At 45.4% G+C, this 17,948-nt stretch overlaps 1 protein-coding gene across 2 annotated transcripts in view; it reads left to right on the forward strand.

The window, feature by feature from the left end:
- Positions 1-356: 356 nt before the first annotated feature.
- The window catches only part of CIMAP1D (CIMAP1 family member D), a 29,700-nt gene continuing 12,108 nt past the window's right edge, over positions 357-17,948 (forward strand). The window contains exons 1-4 of one of the 2 annotated variants that reach the window (XM_068271244.1): positions 357-404; positions 8,600-8,698; positions 11,185-11,315; positions 12,116-12,229. In XM_068271244.1, coding sequence (XP_068127345.1) covers positions 391-404; positions 8,600-8,698; positions 11,185-11,315; positions 12,116-12,229 — 358 coding nt within the window. In that variant the 5' untranslated portion in view covers positions 357-390. Of the gene's footprint in view, positions 531-8,599; positions 8,699-11,184; positions 11,316-12,115; positions 12,230-17,948 lie in introns of both variants that reach the window. The other variant, XM_068271245.1, reaches the window with a different exon arrangement.

A 17,948-nucleotide genomic window follows, 5' to 3' on the forward strand; every position in this document is an offset into this window, starting at 1 on the left:
GCCGTAATTATTTCTCTAAAAAGGCGATACCCAAACTGTACCGTGAAGTTGAAAGGCAAGTGTTGTCATCTCTGGCACACAGCGTTGGGTCAAGGGTCCATCTGACCACGGATGCCTGGTCTGCCAACCACGGTCAGGGCAGGTACATTACTTACACAGCCCATTGGGTCAACCTGGTGACTGATGGCAAGCAGGGAGTACGTGGCTGTGCAGCGGACCATCTTGTGACACCTCCACTGCTTACAGATAGGCCTCCTGCCACCTCCTCTCCTCCTGCTACATCCTCTTCGCTGTCATCATCCTCCTCCTCCTCCTTGGCTGAGTGGCAGTTAAACTCTACTGGTGCTGCGATCTCCTCTCCTGCTACACAGCCCCAGCTCCCCAGGGCCTATGCTGCATGCCAGGTACAACAGTGTCACGCCATCTTAGACATGTCTTGCCTCAAAGAGGCATGCAGCACTTGCAGAACAAGCTGGCAACTATGCTTTACAATGCGTTTAAGGGTGATGTCACAGCACAACGTAATAAAGGTACCACTGCCAGTAATCCTTCTCCCATGTCCACGCAGGCAAGGACAGGACGCTCCAGTGATCTCATGGTGATGTCGGACCTTTAGTGAAACGCCTTGCCTTAGTCCTTCCGGATCCACCCTCCACCAATGCCTGGACCGGCAGGTAGCCGACTACCTGGCCTTAAGTGTGGATTTAGACACTGTGAGCAGCGATGAACCCTTGGACTACTGGGTGCGCAGGCTTGACCTGTGGCCAGACCTGTCCCAATTTGCCATCCAACTTCTGTCTTGCCCTGCCTCAAGCGTCCTGTCAGAAAGGACCTTCAGCGCAGCTGGAGGCATTGTCACTGAGAAGAGAAGTCGCCTAAGCCACAAAAGTGTTCAGTACCTCACCTTTATCAAAATGAATGAGGCATGGATCCTGGAGGGCTACTGCCCGCCCCAAGACAAAGTCAGTCCCCACACACAGCATCTCTGCCTGCTCGCCGTGTGACTGCCTGTCCCAAGAGTAAGTCGCTCCCCACACAGCACCTCTGCCCGCAAACCGCTTGACTGCCTTACCTGCCTCCACCAACAGGGTCCAGGACTCCAGGTGGATTCCTGAATTTTTAAGGCCGCTATACTACTTTTTCTGGTGCGTGTACATGCCTGCCTAATTTTTCTGGCTGCAGTGCAGCTGCAACAATAAAACAAAAGGCATGTACATGTGCCAATACCCCTTCGTGATCATTGCCTTGCCACGGTGAAGGGGCTTGCGTATCACAATGAAGCAATGACCAACGGCTATATGAGTGTCTCGGGGGGTGGCACACCAAAGATAATAAGGTCGTTGCTTCATTGTGGACAGACCAAATTTGATCAGCTGGACAGTCACTGTTGTTCTATCATTGAGCTACCACAGCCCGGCAACCATATGGGGTTGAAAACCTCCACGACCTGCACTCTCGCCATGGTGCGGACCAGTCCAACACAAACAGCTATTTGCTGTGCGTTACACAGTGAGTTTGGTGTGTCAGTGTGAAGCAGTACACTAATTACACTACCTGGTTGATGAATACACAGTCAAGATGTTTTAAAGCACTTTATGCCTCCAATTTAGCAGGCGATGTGATCTGCCCTTAAAACCCTGCTCTGCGTCAAATCTGTAATTTTCCCCAGGACATGTGTCCATTCCCCTTCGTGATCGTTACCTTGCTGGGGGGAAAGGGCTTGCATATCACAATGAAGCAATGACCGGCTATATGAGTGTGTTGGGGGGCACACCTAACCCAAGATACTAAGGTTGTTGCTTCATTGTGGACAGACCAAATTCGATCAGCTGGACAGTCACTGTTGTTCAGTCATTGAGTTACCTCAGCCCGGCGACCATTTGGGCTTGAAAACCACCATCACCTGCACTCTCGCCATGGTGCGCACCAGTCCAGCACGGCCATCACTACACAAACAGCAGTTTGCGGTGCATTACACAGTGAGTTTGGTCTGTCAGTGTAAAGCAGTACACTAATTACACTACCTGGTTGATGAATACACAGTCAAGATGTTTTAAAGCACTTTATGCCTCCAATTTAGCAGGCGATGAGATTTCTGCCCTTAAAACCCTGCTCTGCGTCAAATCTGTAATTTTCCCAGGGACTTTTGGCGTGTATCCCACTCTGCCATGCCCCCCTCCAGGTGTTAGACCCCTTGAAACATCTTTTTCATCACTTTTGTGGCCAGAATTAGTGTTTGAATTTTTAAAAGTTCCCCTGCCCATTGAAGTCTTCTGCGGTTCGCAAAGTTCGCAGGTTCGCAAACTGTTGCGGAAGTTCGCGTTCGAGGTTCGCAAACCTAAAATCGGAGGTTCGAGCCATCTCTATTATCCAGACATTAACTGAGAAATTGAGGCCACTCGCTCTAGTAAAAGTGACAGATTTATATCAACACTGCAAGACAATTACTTAACTCAGTTGGTAACTAGTGTTGGGCGAACATCTAGATGTTCGGGTTCGGGCCGAACAGGCCGAACATGGCCGCGATGTTCGGGTGTTCGACCCGAACTCCGAACATAATGGAAGTCAATGGGGACCCGAACTTTTGTGGTTTGTAAAGCCTCCTTACATGCTACATACCCCAAATTTACAGGGTATGTGCACCTTGGGAGTGGGTACAAGAGGAAAAAAAATTTAGCAAAAAGAGCTTATAGTTTTTGAGAAAATCGATTTTAAAGTTTCAAAGGGAAAACTGTCTTTTAAATGCGGGAAATGTCTGTTTTCTTTGCACAGGTAACATGCTTTTTGTCGGCATGCAGTCATAAATGTAATACATATAAGAGGTTCCAGGAAAAGGGACCGGTAATGCTAACCCAGCAGCAGCACACGTGATGGAACAGGAGGAGGGTGGCGCAGGAGGAGAAGGCCACGCTTTGTGAGACACAACAACCCAGGCCTTGCATGAGGACAAAAAGCGTGCGGATAGCATGCTTTGTACCGCCATGTAGTCATAAATGTAATAAAGATAAGAGGTTCCATAAACAGGGACCGGCAACGGTAACCCAGCAGCAGCAGCAGCAGCAGCAGCACACGTGATGGAACAGGAGGAGGCGCAGGAGGAGAAGGCCACGCTTTGTGAGACACAACAACCCAGGCCTTGCATGAGGACAAAAAGCGTGCGGATAGCATGCTTTGTACCGCCATGTAGTCATAAATGTAATAAAGATAAGAGGTTCCATAAACAGGGACCGGCAACGGTAACCCAGCAGCAGCAGCAGCAGCAGCAGCACACGTGATGGAACAGGAGGAGGCGCAGGAGGAGAAGGCCACGCTTTGTGAGACACAACAACCCAGGCCTTGCATGAGGACAAAAAGCGTGCGGATATAGCAGCAATGCTTTTTGCCGCCATGCAGTCATAAATGTAATACAGATGAGAGGTTCAATAAACAGGGACCGGAAACGCTAAACCATCCCAGATGTTCATCGGTCATGTTACTTGGTTGGGGTCCAGGAGTGTTGCGTAGTCGTTTCCAATCCAGGATTGATTCATTTTAATTTGAGTCAGACGGTCTGCATTTTCTGTGGAGAGGCGGATACGCCGATCTGTGATGATGCCTCCGGCAGCACTGAAACAGCGTTCCGACATAACGCTGGCTGCCGGGCAAGCCAGCACCTCTATTGCGTACATTGCCAGTTCGTGCCAGGTGTCTAGCTTCATGCCCGGTTTCAGGTCCAGCGGTGCCAGCCACAAATCCGTCTGTTCCTTTATTCCCCTCCAAATTTCCTCCCCTGTGTGCTGCTTATCCCCAAGGCAGATCAGCTTCAGCAACGCTTGCTGACGCATGCCAACAGCTGTGCTGCACTGCTTCCACGATCCTACTGCTGCTGGTGCTGGGTTAGCATTTCCGGATGAGGTACAGCTTTGAGATGCGTTGGAGGAGAAGGAGTCAGAGAGGTAGGTGCTGCTGTTGTTATCCAGCTGTTTGCGGCGTGGGCAACACCCGCGCCGTAGCAGGTGAGGAATCGCTGCCAGGCTCCACAAGGTTCACCCAGTGCGCGGTAAGGGAGATGTATCGACCCTGGCCGAACGCACTCGTCCAGGTGTCAGTGGTGAGGTGAACCTTGCAGGCAACGGCATTCTTCAAGCTTCGGGTTATTTAGCTGACCACGTGCTCATGCAACTCAGGCACTGCAGAGCGCGCAAAGTGGTAGCGGCTGGGAACCACGTAACGTGGGATGGCCACTGACATCATGCCCTTGAAGCTGTTTGTCTCCACCACTCGATATGGCAGCATTTCGCAGGCCAGAAGCTTGGCTATGCTGGCTGGCTGTTACTGCCACGGCCCGGGGGTCATTTGCTGGCAATTTCCTCTTGTGCTCAAACATCTCAGAGACAGACAACTCAACCGTAGCGCTGCACACCGAAGGGCTGTTGGTTGTTGTGTTTGATGAACACTGGGAGACCTCAAGAGCACTAGTCCGGAAAGTGACAGTGTCAGCATCGTCTGATGTTTGTGAATGTTGTGAACCACGCAATGGCTGGGCTACTGCTGCTGCTGAGGCGGGTCTGGTGGTGAGTCTGGTGAACCCAAGGGAGGCAGTGTTGCTGGTGGTACCCTGTCCTGCCGCGTTTGCCCACAGAGTGGGATGTTTGGATAGAATGTGGCGGCTCATGCTGGTGGTGGAGAGGTTGTTAATACTTTTCCCCCTGCTCAGGCGGGTCTTGCACACCTTGCAAATCGCCATGGTAACATCCTCAGTGCAGTCTTCAAAGAAAGCCCAGACTTTAACTGGCTGAGGACTCGGACCTCGTGCGTGATGTGCTGGTGCTGCTTAACCCACTGCTGGACGCTTGAGAGGTCATCCAAGTAATTATCTGGTCCTGTTCTTTTGGATCTGTGAGGGTTGTTGTCCTGGACAACATGGGCAGTATTGAGTGGGTTTTCTTGGGTGCTCCCCTGTGGCCTGTACGTGAACCGTCAGGGGAAACACCTCTTCCCTTGCCCCTCCCTCTTTCACCGGATTTCTTCCTCATTTCACTTATCCTTAAAGTACACGCTGACTGGCAGCAGTACAGTGGCAGTACAGAAATGCTATACAGTGGTGGGTGAGCGGTGTACCACTATTGTCAGCAGTGACACAGAGCACAATGCTATACAGTGGCGGGTGAGCGGTGTACTACTGTTCCCAGCAGACACAGAGTGGAAGTAAACACAATGCTATATAGTGTGGCTGAGCCGTGTACACAGAGTGGCATTAAACACAATGCTATATAGTCTGCTATATAGTCACCCCGAACAGGGTGATGTTCTGCAGAACCCAAACAGTGGCAAACACTGTTCGCCCAACACTACTGGGAGGGAACGCAGATTTTAGTACCTAAACACACGATACAACATGTTTTCCGGGGTCGGACTCTGAGGCACATACAGATGGTCCCGATCATCATCCTCATCATACAACTCTTCTCCTGAGTCTGACCCACCCACCACCTCTGCCACCCCAACATCCCCAGACACAGACCCCTCATCGTCCTCAACATTAACTTGGGATGCTGGCCTGAGCCAGACCTCCTCCTCCACATCAGGCCCCATCATCTCCTCAATGGCAGCCCTCATTAATCGCTCTGGCGACGGACTGATGGACACAACGTTCTCCTCCGGGGAGGGCTGCTGCTGACCACTGGCTGCTGGGGTGGATGTTATAGCTTGCGTGGGGCGTTGGCTGTTGCTGTTGTTGGGAGTGCTGCTCACAGCGGAGGTCTCTGGGGAACTCATGTTGAGCTCATATAGTGGTTGACGGTGAGTGGAGTATTACTGATCCCAGCAATATACACACTGACTGGCAGAGTACGCAATGCTATATAGTGTGGCTGAGCGGTGTACACAGAGTGGCAGTAAACACAATGCTATATAGTCTGGCTGAGCGAGCGGTGTACTACTGTTCCCAGCAGAATCAGAGTGGCAGTAAACAATGGTATATAGTCTGGCTGAGCGGTGTACACAGAGTGTCAGTAAACAATGGTATATAGTCTGGCTGAGCGAGCGGTGTACTACTGTTCCCAGCAGAATCAGAGTGGCAGTAAACAATGGTATATAGTCTGGCTGAGCGAGCGGTGTACTACTGTTCCCAGCAGAATCAGAGTGGCAGTAAACAATGGTATATAGTCTGGCTGAGCGGTGTACACAGAGTGTCAGTAAACAATGGTATATAGTCTGGCTGAGCGAGCGGTGTACTACTGTTCCCAGCAGAATCAGAGTGGCAGTAAACAATGGTATATAGTCTGGCTGAGCGGTGTACACAGAGTGTCAGTAAACAATGGTATATAGTCTGGCTGAGCGGTGTACACACAATGCTATATAGTCTGCTATATAGTGTCAGTAAACAATGGTATATAGTCTGGCTGAGCGAGCGGTGTACTACTGTTCCCAGCAGAATCAGAGTGGCAGTAAACAATGGTATATAGTCTGGCTGAGCGGTGTACACAGAGTTTCAGTAAACAATGGTATATAGTCTGGCTGAGCGGTGTACACAGAGTGTCAGTAAACAATGGTATATAGTCTGGCTGAGCGGTGTACACAGAGTGGCAGTAAACACAATGCTATATAGTCTGGCTGAGCGAGCGGTGTACTACTGTTCCCAGCAGAATCAGAGTGGCAGTAAACAATGGTATATAGTCTGGCTGAGCGGTGTACACAGAGTGTCAGTAAACAATGGTATATAGTCTGGCTGAGCGGTGTACACAGAGTGTCAGTAAACAATGGTATATAGTCTGGCTGAGCGGTGTACACAGAGTGGCAGTAAACACAATGCTATATACTCTGGCTGAGCGAGCGGTGTACTACTGTTCCCAGCAGACACAGAACAGTAAACAGAATGCTATATAGTGTGGCTGAGCGAGCGGTGTACCACTATTCCCAGCAGACACAGAACAGTAAACAGAATGCTATATAGTGTGGCTGAGCGAGCGGTGTACCACTATTCCCAGCAGACACAGAACAGTAAACAGAATGCTATATAGTGTGGCTGAGCGAGCGGTGTACCACTATTCCAAACAGACACAGAACAGTGAACAGAATGCTATATAGTGTGGCTGAGCGAGCGGTGTACCACTATTCCCAGCAGACACAGAGTGGCAGTAAACAGAATGCTATATAGTGTGGCTGAGCGAGGTACACAGAGTGGCAGTAAACAGAATGCTATATAGTGTGGCTGAGCAAGCGGTGTACTACTATTCCCAGCAGACACAGAGTGGCAGTAAACAGAATGCTATATAGTGTGGCTGAGCGAGGTACACAGAGTGGCAGTAAACAGAATGCTATATAGTGTGGCTGAGCAAGCGGTGTACTACTGTTCCCAGCAGTGACACAATGACAGGGGGGACCCTGGCTAGCGTGGCTGGAGCGCGAACTACCCTGCCTGCCTACCCAAAGCTAAACCCACAGACAAATGGCGGAGATATGACGTGGTTCGGGTATTTATTTACCCGAACCACGTGACCGTTCGGCCAATCAGAGCGCGTTCGGGTCCGAACCACGTGACCCGTGCGGCCAATCACAGCGCTAGCCGAACGTTCGGGGAACGTTCGGTCATGCGCTCTTAGTTCGGCCATGTGGCCGAACGGTTTGGCCGAGCACCGTCAGGTGTTCGGCCGAACTCGAACATCACCCGAACAGGGTGATGTTCTGCAGAACCCGAACAGTGGCGAACACTGTTCGCCCAACACTATTGGTAACCGAACCAACCAGGGGAGATGTTCTGCTTGATTTGGTCATTTTAAATAGATCAGATTTTATATCTAATGTTCGAGAACATTTGGGAAATAGTGACCATAATATAGTAACATTTGACCTACTACTTAACAAGGATGTGAACAAGGGACAACTAAAACTATGAATATTTAATACAAAGCCTGCATGCAGTGAGTTAGAATAACACAAACAGTTACAGTGCAGTACTGTGAACAGGCCCATATGGGCAGTGAGTTGACATGCAGAATTGTTGTGCAATGCAACTGAGCACTGTGAACTAGCCCTCACAGGTTCTTGGGAATGTTCTCTGAACTACAGAAAGGCGAGTTAGGATAAGGTAGAAATTTACTATACTTTTGCAAAGGGCATTGTGAGCTATTGTGAAAGTAAATATTTATAAAAATATATTTTTTTTTTACAAAAAAAAATGCAGTTACTCTCTTAGTAACTTCTATCCCTAGAAGCTGTAGTCTTTGACCGTCACTTCTTTTCCATTTCATTCTATCTAGCAGAGAAGGAATTGCAACAGGTAAGGGGAATGGTAGAATAACATTCAGGCATTATCATAATGAAACTGGTCTTGCTCCAGTGACTTGGAACCTGTGTGAGTGGGGCTGATGGGTGTGTTCGGGAGGCTGTGATGAGATAGCACAGGGATAAGCTTACACATATTAGAACATCCGCAGGTCACATTACCACCCTACTGAATACGAAAGGAACATCCATGACAACACACCTTGTTCATCCAACACTGGATCTAATTCACATCCAAAATTCATCTGTCATTTTGTATACTTCCTGTAAGCCTGTGGCGTTTGCTGCTTGTGGTAAGTTGTGTTTTCTGAGTATACACTGTGTTTATCCACAGGTTATTAACAAGACCATCCAAAGACAAGTTGTCTGGCAGTGGAAGAAATGGAAGAGTTCACAGAAAGAAAAACACCCATGATTGCAGCAAAGGAAACAGGTGAGTTAGATATCACCATGTGCTAGCTTACCTTTTTGTTTTGGTTTACCAGAAGCAATTTTTAGCATACGGTACTTATTAATAGGAAGCAAGGTTAAGCAGTCCAGGTTAAATTGTAGCAACCAGAAATGTGTTTTCAAGGAAAAAGAAAAGAGTTATGAAATCAAATTACCCATTGGTTCATTAGCTTTTCACAAATCCTTACTTCTTACACCTACTTTAGATGTTAGGGTAAAGAATCAAAATCATTACAGAGGTCACTGATTCCTATTGTTTTTTTTTTCTTATATCAGATATTGTATATTGCAATTATTCGTAATATTTTAAAAGTAAACATTACTGACCTTACCTGTATTAAAATGAATTTGAAATCAAATAAGCTAATAATGTAAAAAATTGTATCTGTAGTAATAATCCTAAACAGGACTTTTCCAAGTCCCAAATTCTTATTTTGAGTTTAAAAAAATCTGGGTTTTAACATTTTCCTGTTTTCCTGGTATGATGATGATGTTATCCATTTAGTCGTATCTGACTCCTAGCGATTCTGTGGGTTAGCTCTCTGCATGCTGTCCGATCTTGTACCATTTCTGCCAGTTGCCTTAAAGCAGAATGAAACCCAGCATTTCTTCTTTGCTCTAAAAAATTATTTACATCATATTATATACAACCAGCATTTTTTTAACTAGAACAGCATTCAAAGGGTTACACACAGGACTCGAAAGTTCAATGCAGAGAAATCTGGACGAATCCAAAGTGTAGATAATGTTATCTTGTGTTTAATTAATTGTATCAAGTGAGGAATGTGACACATTCTCTGACTTTGCAGAAGCTCCTGGGCACAGACAGACACTCAAAGCATTTCTGCCTTCAATACATAATGAATAAAACCAGTTATGAATAAAATGCAAAGTCAGCCCTCAAAGCAAAAAACTGTACTTTTGGGAACTTGTAATTTCTAAATGAATAATAATACTTACACACAAATGCAAATATGATAACCGGATGTCATATAAAAAATAGGAAACCGTGTTTTTATGGAATATTATGTCACGGTTTTATACCGCTTTAAGCTCAATTCTGTGTCAGCTTTGATGGTGTCAAACCAACGCTTTTTCTGGCGGCCTTATCGCCTTTTGCCACTGATCAGTCCTAGCATTAGGTCTTTCTCTAAAGAATTTGATCATATCACGTGGCCAAAATACGTAATTCTGAGTCTGGTGATCTTGCCTTCCAGTGACATGTCTGGTCTTATACGTTCCAATACTTCCCTGGTATAGGCTGTAGCATTATGTTTAATCAGCTCCCATGCAGAGTAGTGCTGACTTAGGTGTTTGTTGTGTCTGGAAAGCACTGGAATACACATTGGAATACACATTCAGAACTGCCTGGTATGTTGTCGTGTACAGACAGCAGAACCATTGCGTTGCTAAACACGTGTGTAAAGACATTGACAATTTTAAAACAGTGACACTTTGAAAGTAAACACAACAGATTGCAGTGACATACATCTCAACTGCAATACATCGAAATCCATAACCGTACGTTTTGCTAGTTGACTACTAGAAGACATTCAGTCATAAAAGACGTGCGTCATTATGTTGATGGAAATCCTGGTATCCTGTATCTTTTTACACGCATGCGTGACTTATTGGTTGGTCAAGCGACCGCTAGTCGTTTGTACACACGTACAGACCGGACAGCCGTTTGAACGACAGTTGGTCCAACTGATCCGCCAAGTGCCTGGCTGTTATCAGTTGCTCCATTGCATTTACACATGTCCAACTTGTCATTCAAATAACAATTTGGACAACAAGTTGGTCGGAAAAGTTGGACGTGTGTACACACCTTTATTGAATTTCTTATCAGTTTTCTGTTGACACTTGACAACAGTGTTTGCACGGTTACACACAGGTTTTATGGCCTATAATTAGTTATCAGACAGAATTGCCTCTGCAGTTTTTACATCTTTTATTAAACATTACAGCAGGGGAAGGAAAAGAAAACACAAGCAATTTTGAATGTAGAATGTAAACTTTATAAACATTTTTATTTCATCATGCTACATGTCACTTCAAGTACTCTTTAAAGCACACCTGAACTGGGGGCGGGGGGTTATTTTCACTTACCTGGGGCTTCTTCCAGCTCCACGCTGTCAAGGCTACACACCTCCATTGCATTCCTGTGGCCAGATGTATTCTGCACATTGGCACTTTCAACTCTTAAAGAATTGTGCATGTGTAGAATGCTTCTGCCCATGGGAATGCAATTTAGGAGGCACGTGGTCGCGACAGTGCATGCGGCGTAGTGCAGGACTCTGCTGGGTTGGACCTGGAGGAGATCAAGGGACCTGAAAGACTACGGGAGGCTAGGAGAAGCCCTGGGTAAGTAAAAATCAACTCCCCCAGTTCAGGTGTGCTTTAATTCTGTCTACACTCACTTTACAGTTCCTAGTTCTTTTGTTCTTACTTCTTCATGTCTCTGACTAGCCAGTCATTTTCTACCTCAGGTCCTGGTCCTGCACGTTACAATCTGCCACCAACTGTGGGTTTTGTGGGCCATGACTACACAAAACACTCCAGTCCTGCATATTCTTTCCATGGACGGCCAAGCCACTCTGGTGAGTAGGACTTTTAATGCATGTATGCCAAAGTAAAATGCATTTAATAACAAATCCAATGACCTGAATGCATGAGTTTTCTACTTATTTTCCTCTTTATATTGTCATTAGTATAGAGTTACAGTATTTTTATATAGCAAATGTTTTGGATAAAATCCAACTAGCAGTAGAAAGGTTGTAGGGTCTGTAAAGTGCTCCAGTTTTCTTCTATTATTAAAGAAATGTGTGATTCTTGAGGGATTTAGAGTGCAAGTTCTTTTAGTTTTTGAAGTATCTTTATGACTGGTGTGTCATTTGAGACTATTAGCTCTGATGTGGCTCTTTGATATGATGCTAAGCATGTACAGGTAATGTTATTCTATACACCTTTTAACAGCTATAGCACATTTTGGCGGGTGCATATTATTTTGGTGCCGCTCAGTTAGGCGTGGGGAGAGCCGAATGACGGCTCTCTCAGCTGCCGCTAAACTCCGAGGCGGCGTTAAATACTATTCCCCCTCCGAGTTGTCGCAACTCGGAGGGAGATGTAATTCGGGGTTTGGGGAATTACCGCTACGCTATGACGGCACCCAGTTTCGGCGCTCGGCTCTCAGAGCCGTGCGCCGAAATGAACTGATCCGCATTTTGGCAACTTGTTGTTGTATAGAAGTGTGTTTGCTACAAAGTCATTTATAGGCCATGCCCTTTCAATTACATATAAATATCTGTACTGTATCTATAATGATAACTGATTATTACACGTTACCTTTCTCCGTGCATATTTCATGCTTCTCACCTTTTCACATGATCCATTCCTCTAGCGCATGTGAAGGACTCCAGCCCAGGACCTCGATATTATGTAGAACCATGCCTGACACGCTTTGGCCGAAGTGCTGGACCTTCTTATTCCATATTGGCTCGGGGTAGAATAGCAGGTATTTCCAAATAACACTAAATATTTTCTTCTCAATACATTGTATCATGCACCTATTGATAATGGTAAATGCTTGCAAAGCATGTACACTTACTGTGAGTACTGCCCTACTGAAGCTGTATTCCAGGCAGCAGCTTCAGCGCTAGTCTACTTTAGGGGGACCAGGCAGGAATCCCAATAGACTAGCACCGCATGTGTTTCTGCCTTCTGAGTGAAGATTTTCTAGCAAAGTACAAAAAACAAAAAACTTGTGCCAGAACTTGTTTGAGCATTCCTCCTAGTGGTGGCATATGATACAATTCAGTCACTATTAATGTTTTTTTTTCTTGAACGTATTTATTTTAATTATTCAGATTTCTTTATTTTTAAAAGCATTTAGTGAATGGCAGTTGCTCCGTGCATCTGCCAAAATAGTGTGCAGTGAGCAGGGAGGCTGGCGAGCATCTTTGTATTAATCATTTTCAGAGAATGTCTTTATAAAGAATAAAGGCCATGCTGAGAATCCCCCATGAAGAGATGGACTAGCCCAAAACCTGTCAGTAATGTCAGATTTCTACTACTTACTGAAAGCGACAGCAACATAGGAGAAAAGTAATTTATGGCTCACTTTACTCTGGGAGAAATCTACTTATTTGTGTGTGTTAAATTTTAAGATTTTCGCGGCAGTTCCTATTTAAATATTTACAAAGGGGCAGATCTTGCCCCATGGGCAGCCTTACTTGTCTGCAGCTGCTTTGATCCGCCCTCCTCCTTCTCTAAACAGTTGTAATGGCCACCACCAACATGGCCAACCGAGCCCCCATGTCTCACAGCACTGGCACATTCCTGCAGAGAGCTTCTTCCTCCCTTGCCTCTGTTGCAGTATTTGCCAGAACAACTTGAAGCATGGGGAGAGGGTCGGAGGTGCACATTAAGCTCCACCCCCAAAGGCACAACCCCTCCCAAACAACAGCTTAACTCTGCCCTCAACAACATTGGAGAGAAGCAGATCAGGAGGATGGAGAGGCAAGTTTGCTCTTACTCTCTCACCACCACCTTTCAGAACCCTCAATAAACCCTTGTTGTCCTCCCCAGCACCTTTAGTGTCTCCTCTCCACTTCAGTCCAGACCTCAGTAATCTCCTTTTCCTAACCCCCTACACCCTCTAAATCAGGGGCCAGGAACCTTTTTAGCTGAGAGAGCCATAAACGCCAGATATTTTTAAAATGTATTTCCATGAGAGCCATACAATATGTTTCAAACTGGGACAGCAGAGGGCTGGCCCTGTTGCCATGGTGATGTGTATACAGTTACGTCTGGGCAGTGGAAGTGTCAATCATGTCTTCAACTTCTCTTGGGTTTCAGCAACATCAGCAATTTCCCCGAGAGCCAGACAGGAGAAATACCGACTAACAGCTTGTACAATTACAGTGTTTTCACTAAAGTAAGACTTCTCATGAAAATAAGCCCTAGCAGGAATTCCTAGCATGCTTGAAATATAAGACATCCCCCTAATGTAAGCCCTAGTAGCAGCCCGCATGACACCAGCAAGTCACGCTCCCAATACAAAGCCTGGATACAGGAGAGCAGCAGTATAATGTGAGTTCTACAGTCCTGTATACGTGTCAGGCAATTTGTGTTTTTGTTGGAGCCAGCCCTCCTGATCTGTCCTGATAAGCATCAGCAGCACTTCACCTCTTCACCTTTTCCCAGGACACATAGCTTATCCTATCATAGCTCTGGGGAGCCTGACAGAGGTCTCTGCCTGCAAGAAATAGACTCTTACCCACATGGTCAGCAGAATTAATTAAGTGAGAGTCAATATCTGCAAACCACAAGCTCTGTGCATGCTGCTTGTGTTTCAGCATGGCATGCAGTATATACACATTTTGTATAGGAAAACTACCAGTGTTTCCCCCCAAAATAAGACATCCTCTGAAAATAAGCCCTAGCACATCTTTTGGAGCAAAAAATTAATATACAACAGTGTCTTATTTTCGGGGGAAACACGGGTAGCTAGCTGACTTGAGGGTTGATTCACTTTGTAGGACAAGATCCTTGCACTTTGGCCCAATTGGCTGCCTGTCAAGTGACAGACAGCTCATTGGGCCAATCAAAGTGTGGGTATCTAGTCCTACAAAGTCACTGGACCTGATAGGGTACAGAGTGGGACAATTGGTGCGGCCGTTAGTTTTGGGGTAGCATGAGTAAGTTAGTAGTGCATGCTACAGCAGTAGCGTACACTACTTTGAAAATGTTACTTGTGCTGCCACACTAAGCTGTGCTGCTTGAGCAGTGTAGCTTAGTGTAAAGACAAAAATGGAGAAACGAGAGCCCCAATAGTGTATTATTGTTATGGATTATGGAGTTAAACTGAAAGGAATGATACTCACAAGTGTGGGTTGCTGGTCCAGGCAACCACTATTATCACAGACGGGGAGTTTAGACCTGTCCCCGCTCAGGCTAAAAGGTCGCTCTCTGTAGATAGAAGAGGGTGTTCATACCCATCCAGCTGGTGGATACAATCGTATTCAAAAAAGGTAACAGAGGCGCCCAAAGATTAAAATCACTAAATTTAAAATATATCAAATGTATCATCCAGCACCCCCCATTTGATATATTTTAAATTAAATGATTTTAATCTTTGGGCGCCTCTGTTACCTTTTTTGAATACGAGTGTAGCTTAGTGCAGGGCTTTTCAACCTTTTCACCAATTGTACCACTTTCATTGCCTGAAAATCTTAAGTACCACCAGTGTGCCTTCGCTGCTGCGCAGTAGATTGGATGCAATCGGGCTTGGCTGTTTCTGCTGGAGCCTGAACTGAGAGCAGCTACTGCGCATGCACACACACCGACAAGGAGAACTTTGGGGCTCCCAGCGCTGGATCCCCTCTACTGAGGAGGAAGGGGGAAACCTCTTTAGGATACAAAAATGGTGGTTGAAAAATGACAGTTGGAAAATGGCAGTTGGAAGATGGTGTTACAAACCCCACAGAGCAAGCACAAGTGATCACTGTTTGCAGCAGGATATAACGAGGCTGAACACGGAAATAAGTGAATGGTGTTTATTAAGCACAACCACACAGTGTATATACAAACAATGAATAGTGCAACCAAAACCCTAACTAGTCTAACTAAGAAGTCATAAACAAATATACAGTATATACACTTAATTGAGGAATACACACAGAAACAATATACAGGTATATATACAAAATACATACAATATATATACACATCAGATCGCCGTACAAGATCGCAACACAGAAGCAAGGTCAGAGGCTAGCCATAAATCATATACCGGGTAATCAGAATAGAACCAGAGATACAGAGGACCAGAAACACACGAGACCAGAGTTCAGCAAGCACAGGGGAAGCTATGTGATGTTCTGGCACCGGCTGTAATGAGAGCTGGTCTTAAGTAAGGTAAGCCATGGGTGTGTCAGCAGATCGGCCTGCAAAGTCCCAAGCAGGTTGACCTCTGCTAGCAGGAGGTGGAAGTCCCAAGAAACTCCAGAGTCCGATGCCATCTGCAGGTAAGACTGAGGATTGCAAGTTTGATGACATGAAGTGCACAGCCCCCTGGTGGTGGATATAGAAAGTACATAAGTCCCGCACACACTGCCACCAGCAGGTAGATCAAGTCCTGAACAGGTTCCTAACAGATGGAAGTTGGAAAATGACAGTTGGAAGATGGAAGTTGGAAAATGACAGTTGGAAAATGACATTTGAAAATGGCAGTTGGAAAATGACAGTTGGAAGATGGAAGTTAGAAAATGACAGTTGAAAATGGCAGTTGGAAAATGACAGCTGGAAATGGCAGTTGGAAAATGACAGTTGGAAAATGGCAGTTGAAAATGACAGTTGGAAAATAGCAGTTGGAAAATGGCAGTTGGAAAATGACAATTGAAAAATGGCAGTTAAAATTTGACAGTTGGAAAATGGCAGTTACAAATGGCAGTTGGAAAATGGCAGTTGGAAAATGGCAGTTAAAAATTGACAGTTTAAAAATGACAGTTGGAAAATGGCAGTTGGAAAATGACAGTTGGAAAATGACAGTTGAAAAATGGCAGTTGGAAAATGGCAGTTGGAAAATGACAGTTGGAAAATGACAGTTGGAAAACGTCAGTTGAAAAATGACAGGTGGAAAATGGCAGTTGGAAAATGACAGTTGGAAAATGGCAGTTAAAATTTGACAGTTGGAAAATAGCAGTTGGAAAATGGCAGTTAAAATATGACAGTTTAAAAATGGCAGTTGGAAAATGGCAGTTGGAAAATGAAAGTTAAAAAATGGCAGTTGGAAAATGACAGTTGGAAAATGGCAGTTGAAAATGACAGTTGGAAAATGGCAGTTGGAAAATGGCAGTTGAAAAATGACAGTTGGAAAATGGCAGTTGGAAAATGACAGTGGGAAAATGGCAGTTAAAATTTGACAGTTGTAAAATGGCAGTTGTAAAATGGCAGTTTAAAAATGGCAGTTGCAAAATAGCAGTTGGAAAATGGCAGTTAAAATTTGACAGTTTAAAAATGACAGTTGGAAAATGGCAGTTGGAAAATAGCAGCTGGAAAACGACAGTTGGAAAATGACAGTTGGAAAATAGCAGTTGGATAATGACAGTTGAAAAATGACAGTTCAACTGTCATTTTTCAACTGCCAAATTTAAACTGTCATTTTATCACTGTCAAATTTCAACTGTTTAAAGGACCACTACAGTGAAAAAAGTAAGCAATTAAAGGAGAATTGAAGTGAGAGGGATATTGAGGCTGCCATATTTACACTCACCTAAAGGATTATTAGGAACACCATACTAGTACAGTGTTTGACCCCCCTTTGCCTTCAGAACTGCCTTCATTCTACGTGGCATTGATTCAACAAGGTGCTGAAAGCACTCTTCAGAAACGTTGGCCTATATTGATAGGATAGCATCTTGCAGTTGATGGAGATTTGTGGGATGCAAATCCAGGGCATTAAGCTCCCATTCCATCACATCCCAAAGATGCTCTATTGGGTTGAGATCTGGTGATTGTGGGGGCCATTTTAGTACAGTGAACTCATTGTCATGTTCAAGAAACCAATTTGAAATGATTCGAGCTTTGTGACATGGTGCATTAGCCTGCTGGAAGTAGCCATCAGAGGATGGCTACATGGTGGTCATGAAGGGATGGAGATGGTCAGAAACAATGCTCAGGTAGCCGGTGGCATTTAAACGATGCCCAATTGGCACTAAGGGGCCTAAAGTGTGCCAAGAAACATCCCCCACACCATTACACGACTACCACCAGCTTGCAGGGTGGTAACAATGCATGATGGATCCATGTACTCATTCTGTTTACGCCAAATTCGGACTCTATCGAGACTCATCAGACCAGGCAACATTTTTCAAGTCTTCAACTGTCCAATTTTGGTGAGCTTGTGGAAATTGTAGCCTCTTTTTCCTATTTGTAGTGTAGATGAGTGGTACCCGGTGGGGTCTTCTGCTGTTGTAGCCCATCCACCTCAAGGTTGTGCGTGTTGTGGCTTCACAAATGCTTTGCTGCATACCTCGGTTGTAACGAGTGTTTATTTCAGTCAACAATGCTCTTCTATCAGCTTGAATCAGTCGGCCCATTCTCCTCTGTCCTCTAGCATCAACAAGGCATTTTCGCCCATAGGACTGCTGCATACTGGATGTTTTTCCCTTTTCACACCATTCTTTGTAAACCTAGAAATGGTTGTGCGTGAAAATCCCAGTAACTGAGCA

This window comes from Hyperolius riggenbachi, chromosome 1, assembly GCF_040937935.1.
Source record: "Hyperolius riggenbachi isolate aHypRig1 chromosome 1, aHypRig1.pri, whole genome shotgun sequence".
Classification (NCBI taxonomy): domain Eukaryota; kingdom Metazoa; phylum Chordata; class Amphibia; order Anura; family Hyperoliidae; genus Hyperolius; species Hyperolius riggenbachi.